Here is a 15,680-nt window from a genome sequence, read left to right as displayed (position 1 = left end):
CTAGAAAACATATTAACCGTTAGGAAACTATTGAAGAAGCTTGTGAAAACAGGGACAAGTACGCTTTCATACCTCTTAAGTACTACGGGAGGAATATCATCAGCACGTCAAGAAAGGGAAGGTTTGAGGTGTTTTGTACACTTGAAAACAAGGTCTTCACTGATTTATAGCGTACACATCGTGCCAGACTTAGAAGGAAGGTTCCTTGAAGGAATTTTACACCATATACAAAACAGACATGTTCTGCGAAGGCTTCAGCAAAATTCGAGACGTCACCATTTTCATGAGGAAAGCATACAGCTTCGGCGCTCTCTTTAGAAGAGTGAGATCGCATGAAACTCCACAATTATTTTGAATTACGTTTCCTGCTGGCTTCCGCGCATTCAACGTGGTAGTAGTCATCATTCTATTAATAATAATAATAATAATAATAATAATAATAATAATAATAATAATAATAATAATAATAATAATAATAATAATAATAATAATCATAATAATAATAATAATAATAATAATAGTAATACCGGTAAACATAGCACTCTAGACAGCTCGCAAGGCTGAAGAAACGGTGAGGCACGTACGCTAGATCGTGTGATAGGAAATCCTAAGGAGCATAAATTTGCATTGTGCAAAGATCTGCGTTCAAACACACACGCACACAAGCACACACACACACACACCACATACGCATGCGCGCGCGTACCTTGCCAACTCGCAGAGCACGTCATCCCCATATACAGGGCAAGAATAGAGCAGTCGATGGGTGGACAACACGCAGGAGGGCAAATTTAGTCTTTTCGCAATGAAGGGGAGTTCGACTGGCCAGGGGCATGGAAAGGTAGCTCTGTATGCTAGATATAAGCATGAAGTTGCGGTGTCGAACTGTACAGGCGCGATGGGGCTCAGGTTTTGCTGGGCGCTTGTTCAGATGGAGTGAAAAAAAATCGAGGATGCTTAAGCTGCACCTTTAAATGTAGAACCCGGTAGCATTGAAAGATCCTTGACTGCTTCTCACGCTTCCCGGCAACTGGAGCGCATGTAACCATAATGCTTACCAGGAAACACGGCCCGCGAACGCTATCTACGAAAGCGGGCTTTCTGGTAGAGACGCGGCCTCTTGTGTGGGCTGCGATGCGGTGGAGGCGAGCGACGTGTGGAGGTATTGCAAAGTCCTACGCGCGCCGCTCTGTGGCCCCCTAGATGCTCAAGCGCCGTCGCGCACAAATGGCGGACGCCGTGGCCGGTCTGTGAATGGTAGAAACGCAAGAGAAGAGATTTCTTTGGGTTTTCTCGTAATTATGTTTTCTCGTCTATTCAATTTATAATCCGACGCTTTCATGTCTGTAGCTTGTGCGTAAGTCGTATATAACGATTTTTCTGTGTATTTTAGGTTGAACATTTCACTTAGTTCAGTAGCTTTCTCACGTCACGTGGGGGCACTGGGTATGAGTGGTTCCAAAATATTTTTGCCGAAACGATGCCCGACGCCGTATTTTCTGCGACACGTCGCCATTAACGCTATAGCGCTAAAGGAAAGAAGAGTCCTGTTAAGAGAGCCTTCAAGCACCTTGCGAAATTGACGGACTAGTGCAGTGTTGTTCAGGCATTGCAGGCTGTGCCACTTAAGGGCCTTACTGAGGTGTTTTGGCATGAGCTTGTGACGACCGCAAAGACGGTACTGTAGGGTGCGTGTTGCCCAGCACTAAGGAACCTCGAGTTTGTCAGCGTGGTGAGATTGGTACGGGGACAGTACTCAAGCCTTGCCAGAATGAGAAAGTGCAGTGTTCTGAAAACCTCAGGTACACAAGGAAGGGAGACACGAGACACAAACACCAGAATGCGACGAGCCTTAGATACAGTGTTGGTGACATGTGCGGCAAAGTTGTAAAATGGACTGAATGTTACACCCATAATGGGAAGGGGCCGAACGGTCTTCTAGAGTTGCCGCCGAGGATGTAGATTGGGCACGCAGCAGGTTTGTTGTGGCTGATACGCATGGTCATATCTTGTTCAGGGCTAATATAAAGTTTGTTATTGCGAGCCCAGTCACTCACTTTTACAGAACTTATTTACTTAAAGCGCATGCGCTGTGGTATCGACATGATGTCGCAGTGGAACTGTTATGTTGTTAATTAAAGTCATTCTGCGAATATGCGTTAGGAACTTGGTTTTGAGTTCATCTTTTTTGTGCCCACAAGTTATGACATCTAAGCAGCAAGATCTTAAAGGCAGCTGAAGAGATTCAGGCAGACGAAGCATACCGAATGCACAAAGCGCTGATCACACTTTTACCCCTTCCCAGCATACACTCACTCAGCATACATACACTCAGAGAAAGAGATATGGGCACAAACAAACCGTGTACACTATAGTGTAGTACAGGGCGGCTTTCTTAAATTTTATTGTGAATGCCCGTAGAATGCAGGAATCTCAGTAGCCAGAATGAAGCCTTCGGCCCGGAGGTCATTTGGAAGCACTGGCCTAGAGGTGTTTGTTCTGATAGTGGACGACTGTCCAATTGGCCCAGCACTTTGCACATGACTTGCCTCTCCACACTATACAGCTCGGGCAGCTGCTAGACGCAGGTACCCAACACAAATCTAAATTTACAGTCTAGAATTTAGCGCCCGTAAAGTGCACCATGGATAATGAGGTGCACAATTGATTATGAGTGACAGGCGGCGCATTAATTTTGACTACCAGGCACTCTCTAATGTGCACTTAATCCAGGTATATGAGCGTTTTTGCATTTAACCCTGGTACAAATTCCACCAGCGCGGCCAGAAGTAGAACTCAGGACCTCGTGTTCACAAGCAAAATACCATACTCACAGAGTCGGAGTGACCACGGGAATGTTTCTTAAAAAAACGTCACACTAGACTTGCCTTTTGTTCTTCAGGAAGTCGAGTCAGAGGGTTCGCCAATTAAGCGTATAGAAACATATCTGCTGATGAAAGAACGGTACTCGGCAATTTTAAAAAGACCTGGTGGTATCCACTAGTCAATAGCCTTTATACCTCATCACGTTACCGGTGAAACGACGCGATTGGATCTGCATACGTATGTGTAGCCTGGGGGCAAGTAGCCACTGGTATCGTATGAGTGACACAATATATTGAAGTAGCCTTATACTTACAATTATTACTCCGAGCTGGATGGCCTCACAAGCGGTAAAAGAAAAGTTAAAGGTACAGCCCGTGGTAAAAGTAGCTGTGACTGGTGTGGACGGCTGATAAAGAACATTCGCACTTTCTACAGCAACGCTGATGTTTCGAGCGTAACCTGAGCGAATACTAAAACTACATTATTTCTGAACCACGTCCATCTGTTCTCATCAGTTTCCTTCGCTCTTTTTACATCACAGGTAGCGCTGGACTTGTGGATATTCTCAGGTAGGCATACAAATTTTGCGATTACACATTTTACCCGCCAATCTGTTTAAGGCACAGCAAACTGAACGATTGCCGCCATTGTAACTTTACGAGCCGAGTTGAGGTTGCGCTAAAAGGAGAATGAGAAAAATTAATTCTATTTAGTAGAACAAAATTGCTAATTATACAATGTGTCCACAGGCACTGTTATTATTTATGGAAGAAAAAAAATATTTTGGAACATTTAACGTATGGATTATACGCCATCTACTGCACCGCTGAAAAGAAAGGCGTTTCTCAGTGAAGGTGGGCAAGAATGGCAGCCCACTTCAACAATGTGCGAGTGCTTAAGTGCACGCAATAGAGATTTGCACTAAGTAACGTCTAGAACAATATTCTCGTCCAAAAACATTTTGAGGTTTGACACCTTAAAAACAACTAGTAAGTTCGGCACAAGCAAATGATGTGCCTTTAACAATCGCTAGTTGTCTTGCCGCAATTCAATAACCAAAATAAGCAGCATCTTGTCAGAAGACATAATTGTATGATGCACCAAAAGCAGCACAAGACTGATAGTCACGAAAAATGTAGAAATGCGTTCGGAACACACCAGGTGCAAATGACGGGCAGAAATTTGGAGCCTCATTTGCCAGCGCACTATCAGAAAAGTATCCCATCAATGTTCGTTAGGCTCGTTTAGTAGGCCCACTAAACGTGAGTTGACAACAGTCAGTGTCTCCTAAAGACCTGAGTTTTTGCAGCGCCAAGGGACCGGTCATAAAGGCACTCAAATAGTCCTCGACTCAAAGCTCTTTCTACACCACGCAGTTGCGTACAGCGCCATTTTTAGCTGAAGAACATGCGGCCATTCTCAAGAATCATCCTGAATTGTGAACGAATCCATGGTATGTATTCTGGGACGGTCACTTTCCGCGATACTATCGCCACGGTCATCTGATGTGTCGTGATTCGCTGTTTTAGCACCACGTCATGCGAAGGCAACAGTTTCACTGAAAGTGACTGTCCAAAAATTATCATCATCATCAGCCTGGCTACGCCCACTGCAGGGCCAAGGCCTCTCCCATACTCCTCCAACTACCCCGGTCATGTGCTGTCATGTCCGAGAATATGTCCCCTTAGCCTCCAAGTCACCCAATCACATCGCACCCAGTTCAGTGCACGAATAATTGTCAATGAAGTGCTGCTACCGCTTCTGCCGAAAGGCGGCACTGCTACGCACTTTATTGAGCCGAGGTGAAGTGCTGAATAGAGTTCTGTAATACGGGGATTAATGTCCTGTCCATTTGCGCTCTCAAACTCAGTTTTTTTAGGGAAATGTGACAACTCGGCGTCGGTATGAATTCATCTCGAGGTTTCCCCGTCGGGCCCCTTGAGCAATTTTTGTATGCCGAAAGTTGCAAAACTTGGTTGAGGGAGCATTCTATCGCGAGAATATTTCCAGCGATCAAGCGCTGTCCAGCATTTTTGTCCTTCCTTGTGTGTTAGTCGCTTGCGCTGCCCCATCAAGATATTTACAGAGAGTTTAATAATGGCCAATGTATACACAAGCGTTTTGACGCTATGGTAGTGCAAGCAAGCGCTTCACCGCAGTCCTCAAGTTGTTCGCGCTGCTGCTGGCTGTTTTTGAGCAGCAGGCGGGATGCGTGACGTTGAGGCGAAAGTGGGGTCGTCATGTCTGCTGGGCAGGAAACTAGATAATATGAGGAAGTGGACATGACATCTAAAAAGGTAACTTATAGAAGGCGGGCAATTTCAAACAAACGTAGTACCATTAGCGAGGGACACGAGTACAGTCCCGTCACCTGCAGTTAGCTAGCTGATTGCTGTCTCCGTCACGAGGAAGAAGCCGATGTACAATAATCGTCGAGGTACAAAATACTGAAAGAGGTGCATGCGCAAAAAAGTACACGACACGTATGTAAAGTTACTGAAGGCTTCGTGCCGCTTGTGTCAAAGCGACACACTCATTTGGGGAGATTGGTAAAGAATGGATACAATCTGGGGAACGCACCCACTTGCACATATCCTGTGCAGAGGATGTCATGGCACATACTAAGCTGCACCACGCCCTGTGACCCAACTTGTCTACTAGGCCAGACAGCAGCCGGCAGTGAGATAGTTATTCGGGTGCATACACAGAGGCTGCAGTTCTCTACTAGACAAGCAGAAGCTAGAAATTACCAGTGGCCCAAGCTTTCGTACATATCTACAAATATATCCACGAGTAGATGACGAGCGCCAAACACTAAGGAGGAGGCAAAGAAAACCTTAAAATCACCGCAAGCTGTCGTTCAGGCAGATGTCACTAAAAATCTCATAATAATTTGGGACTTTGACGGCGCTGCAGCGGCAATGCTGCAGTTAGAATGCTGTAATGAAAGTGAAATATAATGATTGATTGATTGATTGATTGATTGATTGATTGATTGATTGATTGATTGATTGAAAAATAAATCATGCGTTCAGAATCTCGAGTACCCTTGCATATACTGTCTGTAGGTGCTGTTCCTCACTTTAGTCACACTTACACAGAAAGTCAGCGCAAAGTTACAGTGCAAACTGGCAACAAACTCGGACATTTTCAGTGGCCGTAAATGTTCTACCCAGCAAGCTGATCACATTGACGAAGGATCACACAGAAGACTACATCGAAAGTCCAAACTATCCCGATGACTATTACCCACAAGACACACAAATTCAATACAAAGTTGAGGTGAGTAGCCCTAAGAATGTACCATAATATATATTTGAGAAACAGGAGATAGTAGCTGCAGCTTAGTGATTCGTGATTTCCGTTAAAAAAGAAAACCTAAACAGTAGACTTGAGTACGTCTTAGATATATCAGCAGCCTATTTTGACTTGTCGGCAAATGACACGCCATACCACATTGCGGGGTGCGCGTAAGACGCCACTTCAGCTATGAACTAAATTGTTCTGACAGCGAGAGGATTTGGTATACTCGCCCGTGTCTGAGAAAACTAACCTGCTGTCAGTGTGGCGTCTTTCGAAAATGGGTCGCAATCCTTTATAAATAACAAACTTGAGAAGTTACGAATCGCTCTGCACATTGAGAGCGTGAAGTTTCTGCCATAGTTAGAGGAAGTAACTCCAGCCTTTCAGACGCGGAGCTCAATTTTTTTCTGTCACAATACTGGTGAGTTTTGACAGAGTTCTTGTTTTGGTTCAGATTGCGCTGTCCCCCTGTATAACCCTCCTAGCAGGCGTGAGCATAAAATGCCTGAGAGTTTTGGTGCATGTAGATAATGTCTACAAAACAGGTAGCCACAGTAGTGTATTTGATACAGGAATTACATATAAAGAAGCTTAATTTCCTTGTCGAATGATCCCTTTCGATATGTGAGATACGTCGATATATTTTTGTAAATCCCATTACACATGTAACGCTGAGGGGCGTGCACAATATTATAAGAATTGGCTTGTACAATACATGAATTACAACAGCACGATATACCCACTTTGACATCTCAGCGAATGACACACAATAACAATTTTTAGGTTTCGAATGATTACGAAAGTATCGCGTAATGTAAAAGCGTATACGAGGTGATCCTCGTGATTTAACTAGCTTCACCCTGTTGCAGCCCGCGTCAGCAGACTTTGCTAAGCTTACTGTTCTTTTTTCTTCTCATAATTGTCTAGGGTGAGCAATGTGTAATTGCTAATGAAAATATCTGTTTCAGCGTTCTAGTGCTAATGGGACGTGAAACACGAAAACTCGAGATGCGGCAGGGAACAGGGAAAGCTGTTTTGTCTGTACTCTATTTCATTCTAAGCAAACAACACTGGTGAAGCTACGCAAATATAGTTGTCTCACTACGCCCGTTTCATAGTGAAGATGTGTTTGATTGGCGACGATTTCTATGAAATAGCCATTTCAGACATTACGAATACACTTTGTGGATATAAGGCTCTGTCAATCACTTATTATTTGTTGACATTTATGCTTTCCGTATACACCCAATGTGCTTAGGTCACCGGCACAAGCGGTAAATTGTGGCCACTGGCCTCAGCAACGTTTCATTCAACTCAGTGGGTGGAAGATAGGCTCACATCTGCGACGCCTTCCTATTATGTCATATAGTCCAACATAAACGCATTAAATTTAGTATTACATGCTAATTACACGACGCTTACCTATACATTTTATTTTTCACAAGTGCGAACAGTAAGAAGTCTAGCGCTACCTGCTATGTATGAATAATAATATTATTCCGGAACCTTATTTAGAGATGGTATTAGCTAGCGAAATCAAGGTGCTTCTGTAATCCAAGCCATTGCAATCACGTGAAAAAGCAGAACGCACCAGTCGCTAACTGAAGGCAAGAGAAAACGCTATTATGGCCAAGATACGGATAATAATTTACAGCCCAGCCAGCTATTGTGCAAATATTAAGGTTGAGTATTTATTTATTTGTTTATTTACCCTCAGGGCCGTTCGGCATTAGAGAGAGAAGTGGGCTATAGAAGACATAAGCATGAAATACATTACGAGCTTACACACAATATTTCCTAATTATGCAATGTTAGCTGAAAGTACGATAAATACTTTATTAGAACGTGACATATATAAGTAACATTAAAAAGGAAACAGCCAACAGTAGTTAGTAGAAATGTTTGCTACTCTACAGTGTTAGCTAGGGCATTTCGAAAATTATCATTGTTATTAATGGAAACCATATCATACGGAAGTGCATTCCTATCTTTTGCAATACGTCGTAAAAATTCATGTAAAAATAATTCGTGTTACATGCACCAATAAATAAAACGCGACATAGGCGGTTATTCTTTGTAAAAATTTATCTTCCCCAGACGGAATGGCCCACACATTTTGGAAGTTTAAGATTCACGGTAACGAGTCTATAGCAAGCCAGGATTTTTATTTGAAACAAAAAAATAATCGGTTCTTACGGGCAGCTTTCTGGTTTAGACAGTGTTATTTCGATTTACGTGTTGTACGTTATGGGCTTTGGCTGTAGAATGACAATAAAAGAAAGCATTGATTTAGTCCAGTCATTATACCTTAAAGCCAAGAAACAATGACCATATAAACTCAAGAAGCTATGTTCGAAATTAAGACTACCAATAACAATATAACACTCCCATCCTTCATTGAAGTGAGCGAAATCTCACTCACGTAACAGTTTTCTGAGAATCCATAACCGGTGAAGACTATCAGCAATTATCTTTAAAACACGCTAGCTGGTCCTCGCAATAAAGAGGAAAATTACAAAGTTACGCTGTTCGCAGCTTTCAACTCTTCAGCGTCACTGCAACCTGAAATCTTCTGAGGGTGTTTAGTAACAGATTAGTGATAGCCAAAAGATATATTTTACGTGAAAACAAAATAAGCATACCTTCGATATCACCGAGCCTTTATCGATCCCAGGTAATACCACATTCGCATGTGCTTGCGACGTCCAGGTGAAGATGGGCAACAACGTGCTCCAGGAGATGGCGCGGATCCAGGTGACCTTCGAGGTGTTCTTGATGGAGCGTAGTGCCTTCTGCCACAAGGATGGCCTCGACATCGTCGACAGAACCGGAGAAGTGAGAGCGTAAGCGGTCCAGGCCGACCTCAGCACGCCTTGCACGTTGATGGTTCAAAGATGGATTGATTGCCACGATATTGATGAGGTTTTCATAAGGATTGATGTGTATTGATGGGCATTCATGAACCTGAATGTAGTTTTGAGGCTATGTCGTTGAGTCGTCATAACAGACGCCTATCACCTCGCATACCCTCTGAGAACGCAGCCTAGCATTAAATTTCTCAGTACGTACAAAGATGAGTGAACAATGCAGTCGTCTACGTTTTTACTGTCTACGGCAACACAATGCTTTCTCAGAGACTGCGATTCTTGTACTTTCGATGTGGGCTGTACCTATCAGTCAAGAAGCACGCAAAATTAATGTTTGGATAATAAGCTGCAGCCTAATTTACATGGGCATTGACAGAGGGGCTACAGACGCCAAATGGTAGCGAGAAGAAAAACTGTCGACATCAACACTTGCACAAGTCAACAGAAAAGCTCATTGAAAAAGATTCATAAAGATATTTAAGCACTTATATTACCCAAACAAGCTATTGATGGCTTCAGATAATCTCATGATCATATTGAGGTAAGGTTCGTGCTATGTTCATGCAATTTCAACGTTTTGTGAGAGCCTCCTTGCTGAAATGTTAAAAGTGATTGACGTCACGAAAATAAGGAATATTTACAGTCATGGCATTTGAGAAAAAAGCGGCGCCAGTAAACAACTGTTTAAAACTGTGTACGCAAAACAAAAGTTCTTATTATTAGGAACCATATGTACGCTGTCACCTCTTCCTAAAAATATGGTCAGTAAATTCGATTATTCACTAGGGCAGGAAAAAAATTCATACTAAACTATAGAGTGCCTATCACTTAACGAAGGCCACTTATTAGTATAAAATAAATATTAAAGTTCAGTAAATTCATATTCATAAACTTATTATGGTTTTGCAAGGTAAGAAAAAATGCGGCAGGTGGCTATATGAGAGTCCATCTCACAAAATATAGCTGTAATATTTTACTCGAAATGCTTGCTACCCTTTATAACTAATACCATGACTTCAAGTCTACTAAATATTTGGGGATAGTGCGAAAGTCATACTGTCTGGGGAGGGAAAGCGAGAGAAGTCCACTGGCAGCGAAAGGCGCCTTTACTGAAACGGCCACAACAACCAAAGTCGTTCACGTCTTCTACCCACCACCAGTTCAAAAAATTTGCGCCGAATCAGATGATGATGATTATGAAATGAACCCGTAAAACACGCGTAGTAATGGGCGCTCTATCTGATGATGATTATGATTATGGAATGGACATGTAAAACAAGCGTGGCAATATTAATCCATAAGAAAGGAGACGAGCGAGAAGTGTTGAATTGCAGGCCCATTAGTTGGGCTTGCATTTGTCAATGTACAAAGTATCGGAAATTGTAAATCCAAATATAATCAGGCCAACACTCGACTTTCGTCGGCCCCGAAAACATGCTGAATTTCGAAAATATTACTAAACAGGTGATCCCATTCGTACCTTCACTAAGGTGACTCCGAAGTCCGCAGAATATAAAGGATGCGGCCATCATGCATTACATATAACCGTGCATGCAGATAACTGCAGTTATGGAGGTAGTCTTCGTCTCAACAAAATCGAAAAAGCCTTTCAAATGGGGAGGTTTCAGGCAGCGAGACACTTCTCCTCAATGCTCTTCACTGCTTGCTTAGAAAAAGCATTCAACCTGTTCAGCGGATAATCAATAGGGCATTGACTCAGCAACTTCTCATTTGAAGATCTATTTGTTTATATTAAGGTACTGGCAGGTCTGTTGGCCCTTCAGCAGGAAAGCACTGTTTCCAGTATTGAGGGGCGGGGAGGGGGGGCGGCGAAACTCACAAACTCGCGTGCACAGGGTAAACAGCCTGCGGGAAAACAAAAAGAAACACGCAATGTAATTACTAATGAAAGTTAGTATACAACTGTCGTCGTGACTGTGAAATTCAACAGAGCAGTCAAATATATGAAGGGGGCAAGAACACACTCAGGCAAAACTAGAAATCGAAATACGCGCTTCACCAGTTTAGTTGTAGTAGAGCTAATAGTCACTCATGCATCGTTAAAACTGTTTCCTTGAATGGCGAAATCTGGTGGAGAGTTACATTCATGATATTTTTTGTTCATAACAATTCATGACATTCCCACCACCATGGCTGAAGACCTTAAAAGCTGACGTCTAAGTGCAATTTTACGAATAATATGGGGAAGACTGATTACTGTTCAGCCTTCGCGTGAGAACGGAAGAGTTCCTGATTGGTAGTCAGTCTCTTTGAGATGTGGAAGTGTATGTTTATCTAATGCGCGAATTAGTTACACATGGTGCGGATCATCAGAAACTTGCAAATGAATAAAGCTGCCAGGTACTCGCAAGCGTCAGTTTAGCGGTATCCTTAAAAGCAGAAGTACAATACGGAAGTATTGAAGTACGGAAGTACAGTATAGTACAATGCGTTGTACTATAAATAATCTATGCTGCTGAAACTTTAAAGATAACAAGAAATTTGAAATTTAAGTGAAGAACGTAACGAACGATGGCGTGAAAAATTATAAGCGTAAGTTCAAGAGACAAGAAGACAATGGTATGAATAAGAGAAGACACGATGCTCGGTTATGTTATTGTTAAGACTAAGACATGGAGCTGAGAATATCATGAAATGCGTAAAACATGTAACCGATGGTTTACTAGAGTTGTGTATTTTTCGCCGAGGTAAGCAAAACGCAGTTGAGAGCGACAGAAGTTTAGGTAATGCGATAAAGTTATGAAATTTCTAGGCTTATAATCAAGTCATTTTACAAAATATGGGTAACTGGAAATTATTAGGACACGCTCTCTTCTTGCAGGGTACATGGCATAGCACAATGCCAGTGATGATAATTACAACCCATTGCTGCAGAGTGATTAGGTTGGTGTGGCCAGTTGAGGTGCATTATGGCAGTTTTTCTTCGTTTTCAAACTACAGTTTGTGCAATGTACATTTCCTTGCGAACTGCACTCAAACAATTGAGCTTTGTTCATAGTGAACGCTGATTTGTTGTGTCAACCAATACATGCCTCTCTAGACGTCATTGATTGCTGCCATCGGCAACCTTTAGATACAACACTACCTCACAACGGCAAGGCATATCCATCAATTTAGAAAGTAGTGTTTGGAGAAAGAAGCAATTCATATTCATTGTAGTTGATTCAAGGCTTCAATGTCGATAGATCCAGACAGAGGGACGAAAATGTTTGTTAGGCAAAACGAAATCGTGAAATAAAGGCTGCCCCCGCGATGCTTTCGACAGCATACTGAACAAAAAATGAGACTCTCAAGAAGTCCAACAATATATGGAAATAGTTTTGAACCCATTTTTCTTGCGTGGACATGACTAAGTCATAATTCATTACACTCTCCTGGAGCTGCGCCGTCCCCCACAATCACCACTATAGACCTAATCTACCTTTTGCTTTTCAGGTGAGGTGGCGCCACAAGTACATGCAAGCTAAAACCCCTTGATAATTTGAAAATAGCGACACTCTCCTCCCCACGGCGCTTTCCTCCTGGATTCTCCCCTTTTTCCCCGCTCTTTCTCCTTGGCTCCCGCGGAGGGGTTGCGGTATTCGATGGCGGCGTATGATTTCGGGCCAGTTGCGCGCCCCACTGGAGAACAATTTTTTGTAATGGTAATAACACCATCGAGAATGCTGAAGGTGACATTTACGAGTAGGTTGGTTTCCTCTTAAAGCCGTATAAATGGGGCAAAATGATGTAAAAGGAGCTTTCAGGCGAGTTCTATACTCCAGTCAATTTTTGTCTCGCACATATTGAAATGTTTTACTTTATGAATCTGTACAAGTATTGTTTGTGGCACATCCCGCTGTGTTTGGATTTCTTTTTCTTGCCGGTTCGCGCATGCGCACCGCATGTATTATAAATAGCGTGCCTTCTCATAAAGAATAAGTCGCGAGTGCATCGTCCGTTCATGTGTTTGTCTTCTAAATGTGGAAGTAGCTTATGCTCTGCGGTCTTTAAATCGAATAGGACGGTTGGGCCATTTCGGTGCGAGCAAGCGTGCGCGATCATTTAAACACATCCTACCTGTATTCGTGAGGAAACCGAACATTCGTCACCTACTTATGTGTGCGTGGTAGCTCAATGCAAAACAAATTCAAGAAGTGAAAAATAATCCAGAAACTCCACTGGAGTTGTTTAAGCATGCGTAAGCATATCCCGTAATTTCAGTTAACGCCTCCCAAATTTAAGTTGGTCCAGCCTAAAATTTAGGTTGGCCCAACCCGAAATTTGATGTTGGCGCACCTTTAAAATTCAAGTTTCTCATGCCCAAATTTAAGTTGTATGATGTCCAAATTTCAGTTGGCCCACCCCGAAATTTCAAGTCGGCCCGCTTCCAAATTTCAGCAGGCCGACGTCCAAATTTAATGTTGGCGCGCCCGCAAGATTAAATTGGCCCACGATCGGATTTGAACTCCGTTTATCCCGATATTTAAGTTCACCAACCTCCTAAAATATAAGTTGGCCCACCCCCAGATTTCAAGTTGGTCCAGCCCCAATGTCATGTTGGCCCACCCCCAAACTTAAATTGCCGTACTCTTGAATTCAAGTTGGCGCACCCCCAAATTTCATCTGGCAGACCCCCAGATTTAAACTTGGCAAACCAAAATTTCAAGCTGGCCAACCCCCATATTTGAAGTTGGCTCACCCCTACTATAAGCTTCCCCGTGAATTTTCTCAGCAGTCCTTTGGTACTCTAGGAGCATTCTCTTTTTTTTAGGGAGGGGGGTAGGTCATACTGTTCCTTATCGCTTATAAAGCTAACAATTATTTGCATTAGCACTATTATAACGACGAAATGTGTTAAGTTTACAAACTGCGTATTTTTATGCAGATACAAGAAATTACACTTTTTGCGTGACGGGGCTGGGGTTCTCACCAAAGAATACTTACGCATTAAAGACGTAAATTAGACTAGCTAGCGCTGATCACCTGCAACGCCACCCATTTACTTGCCATTATTTTTTTCAGGGCCTCCATTTATTGTACCTAAGTGACTGACGCACTCATCTAAGTAAACAGGAAAGAAAGTTCTTGTACAAGCCGCTAGTTCTATTTTCAGTAAAACAGGCAAAGGATCTTAACAATCATGAAAAGTGCGATAGTGAGGCGGTATCTTCGCACATGTATCTTCGCAACTAAAAGCAGAACCTATAGTGCTGCATACGGCTGACTTACAGTTGACAATGTGCGAGGTGATGAATCTCAGCAGACTCTTCGGCATATTGAGGACTTCCCATTTTTATGCTAGGTACGAATTTTAGCAGCGAAAACGCTGATTAGCAGGCCTGAAGGATTAAAAAAAAATGAGGCATTAAGATATGCTTTCATATGAGCAATAAGACGGTAACCTACCTCTCAAACAGCGCTGTTCTTTGTCCGAAGAAAGTTCTTTTGACCAATTTAATGCTGCCACTGCTTTTTGCGCAAGCCGTGGTTCTTTCCTTAACTTTGTCGTATCATAAAAAACTGCATAATAACATTCAGACTTTTTTCTGAAGAGACATGCGCCACAGCAAGGCATAGCGCTAGCACAACACCGCAGGGAAGACCGCATGCGACGTTCGCTGCGCCAACCCACTCGAGCTAAGGAGAAAAATGGCACCATCCAAAAAGTAAAATACAACGAAAACTCAAGATCCGCGCGTTTCCAAGGGCGACGGCAATGATACCAATCGTCGTGCAGGGAGATGGGGGCAAAACTAGTTCCCGCAAGGGGCACGCGCGAGGGGCGAGGAAGAGGCGAGGAAGTCGCGCAGTGGTGGCAGAGTTCAAAGAGAGGCGGTACTTTCAAATTATCAAAGGACCTTTAATGCAAGCAAAGCCTGTGCTCATGAATTGTTCCAGAAATGAATGCAAGATTTCTAACGCAAGGAACAGTTGCTTCCTATCTCGGTGAACGCTCACGGAGAAAGCAGAGTGTGATAGGTGTACAAACAAAAGGAATGGCATCAGGCCCACAGACGTAGATGTATTTATAGAAATGTCTAGTTCGCTCATTCACAATATCAAAGGGCAGTTTCGACAATTCGAAGTTTTGTTTCAAGGAGGCACGACTGGACAACGTCATTATGCGTCCCGATATGCCACCACTATCAAGCAAAAGCAGAGCTGTGCTAATAAAGCAGTTGAGAAGGCACCTGCGACGCAATCCTTTCTTGGGACACCTGACGTGCCGCTTGGCGTTAAAAGGTTAACGTCGGTAATTCGTGGCAAAAAAGAGCCCATTGTCGGAAACGGAGACACAGAAGGAAAGAAAGTTTCGTATCTATGTAGGCGAATAATTAACGCTGGACGTGGATCTTAAGAAACGCCTAGGCAGCGCTCTGTGTCTATGTCTTCCTGTATCCCCTTCTGGGCTTCAGTGCAATTGCTATGGAGCTTCCTCCTCTTCATACAGGTACTGCGGTCCCCAGAGCGGCCGCAACTTTTTGATGGAGGACAGCGTCATCATCATGCGGATGTACACGGACGCAAAAGGGCGCGATCGTGGCTTCCGGATCCGCGTTCGCCTTCATCAGTCACCCTGCGGTGGAGTGTTGCGGTCTGCCCGGTCGGGATATATCACCACGCCCGACTATCCGTACAGTTACGGGGCGCACAGGTTGTGTGTATGGAGGATACAGGTAA

The 15,680-nt window shown here is 43.2% G+C and overlaps 1 protein-coding gene across 5 annotated transcripts in view; it reads left to right on the top strand.

Moving 5' to 3' along the window:
• LOC142584880 (tryptase beta-2-like) overlaps positions 1-15,680 on the top strand; it is a 58,810-nt gene that overhangs the window by 17,211 nt on the left and 25,919 nt on the right. For 2 of the 5 annotated variants that reach the window (XM_075695201.1, XM_075695200.1), the window contains exons 2-5: positions 3,368-3,395; positions 5,981-6,108; positions 8,839-8,972; positions 15,451-15,676. In XM_075695201.1, coding sequence (XP_075551316.1) covers positions 8,845-8,972; positions 15,451-15,676 — 354 coding nt within the window. In that variant the 5' untranslated portion in view covers positions 3,368-3,395; positions 5,981-6,108; positions 8,839-8,844. The remainder of the gene's footprint in view (positions 1-3,367; positions 3,396-5,980; positions 6,109-8,838; positions 8,973-15,450; positions 15,677-15,680) is intronic. The other 3 variants (XM_075695203.1, XM_075695204.1, XM_075695202.1) reach the window with 3 other exon arrangements.

This window comes from Dermacentor variabilis, chromosome 6, assembly GCF_050947875.1.
Source record: "Dermacentor variabilis isolate Ectoservices chromosome 6, ASM5094787v1, whole genome shotgun sequence".
Classification (NCBI taxonomy): Eukaryota; Metazoa; Arthropoda; class Arachnida; order Ixodida; family Ixodidae; genus Dermacentor; species Dermacentor variabilis.
Note: the sequence above shows the minus strand (reverse complement) of the source record. Positions and strands in the feature narration are given on the sequence as shown.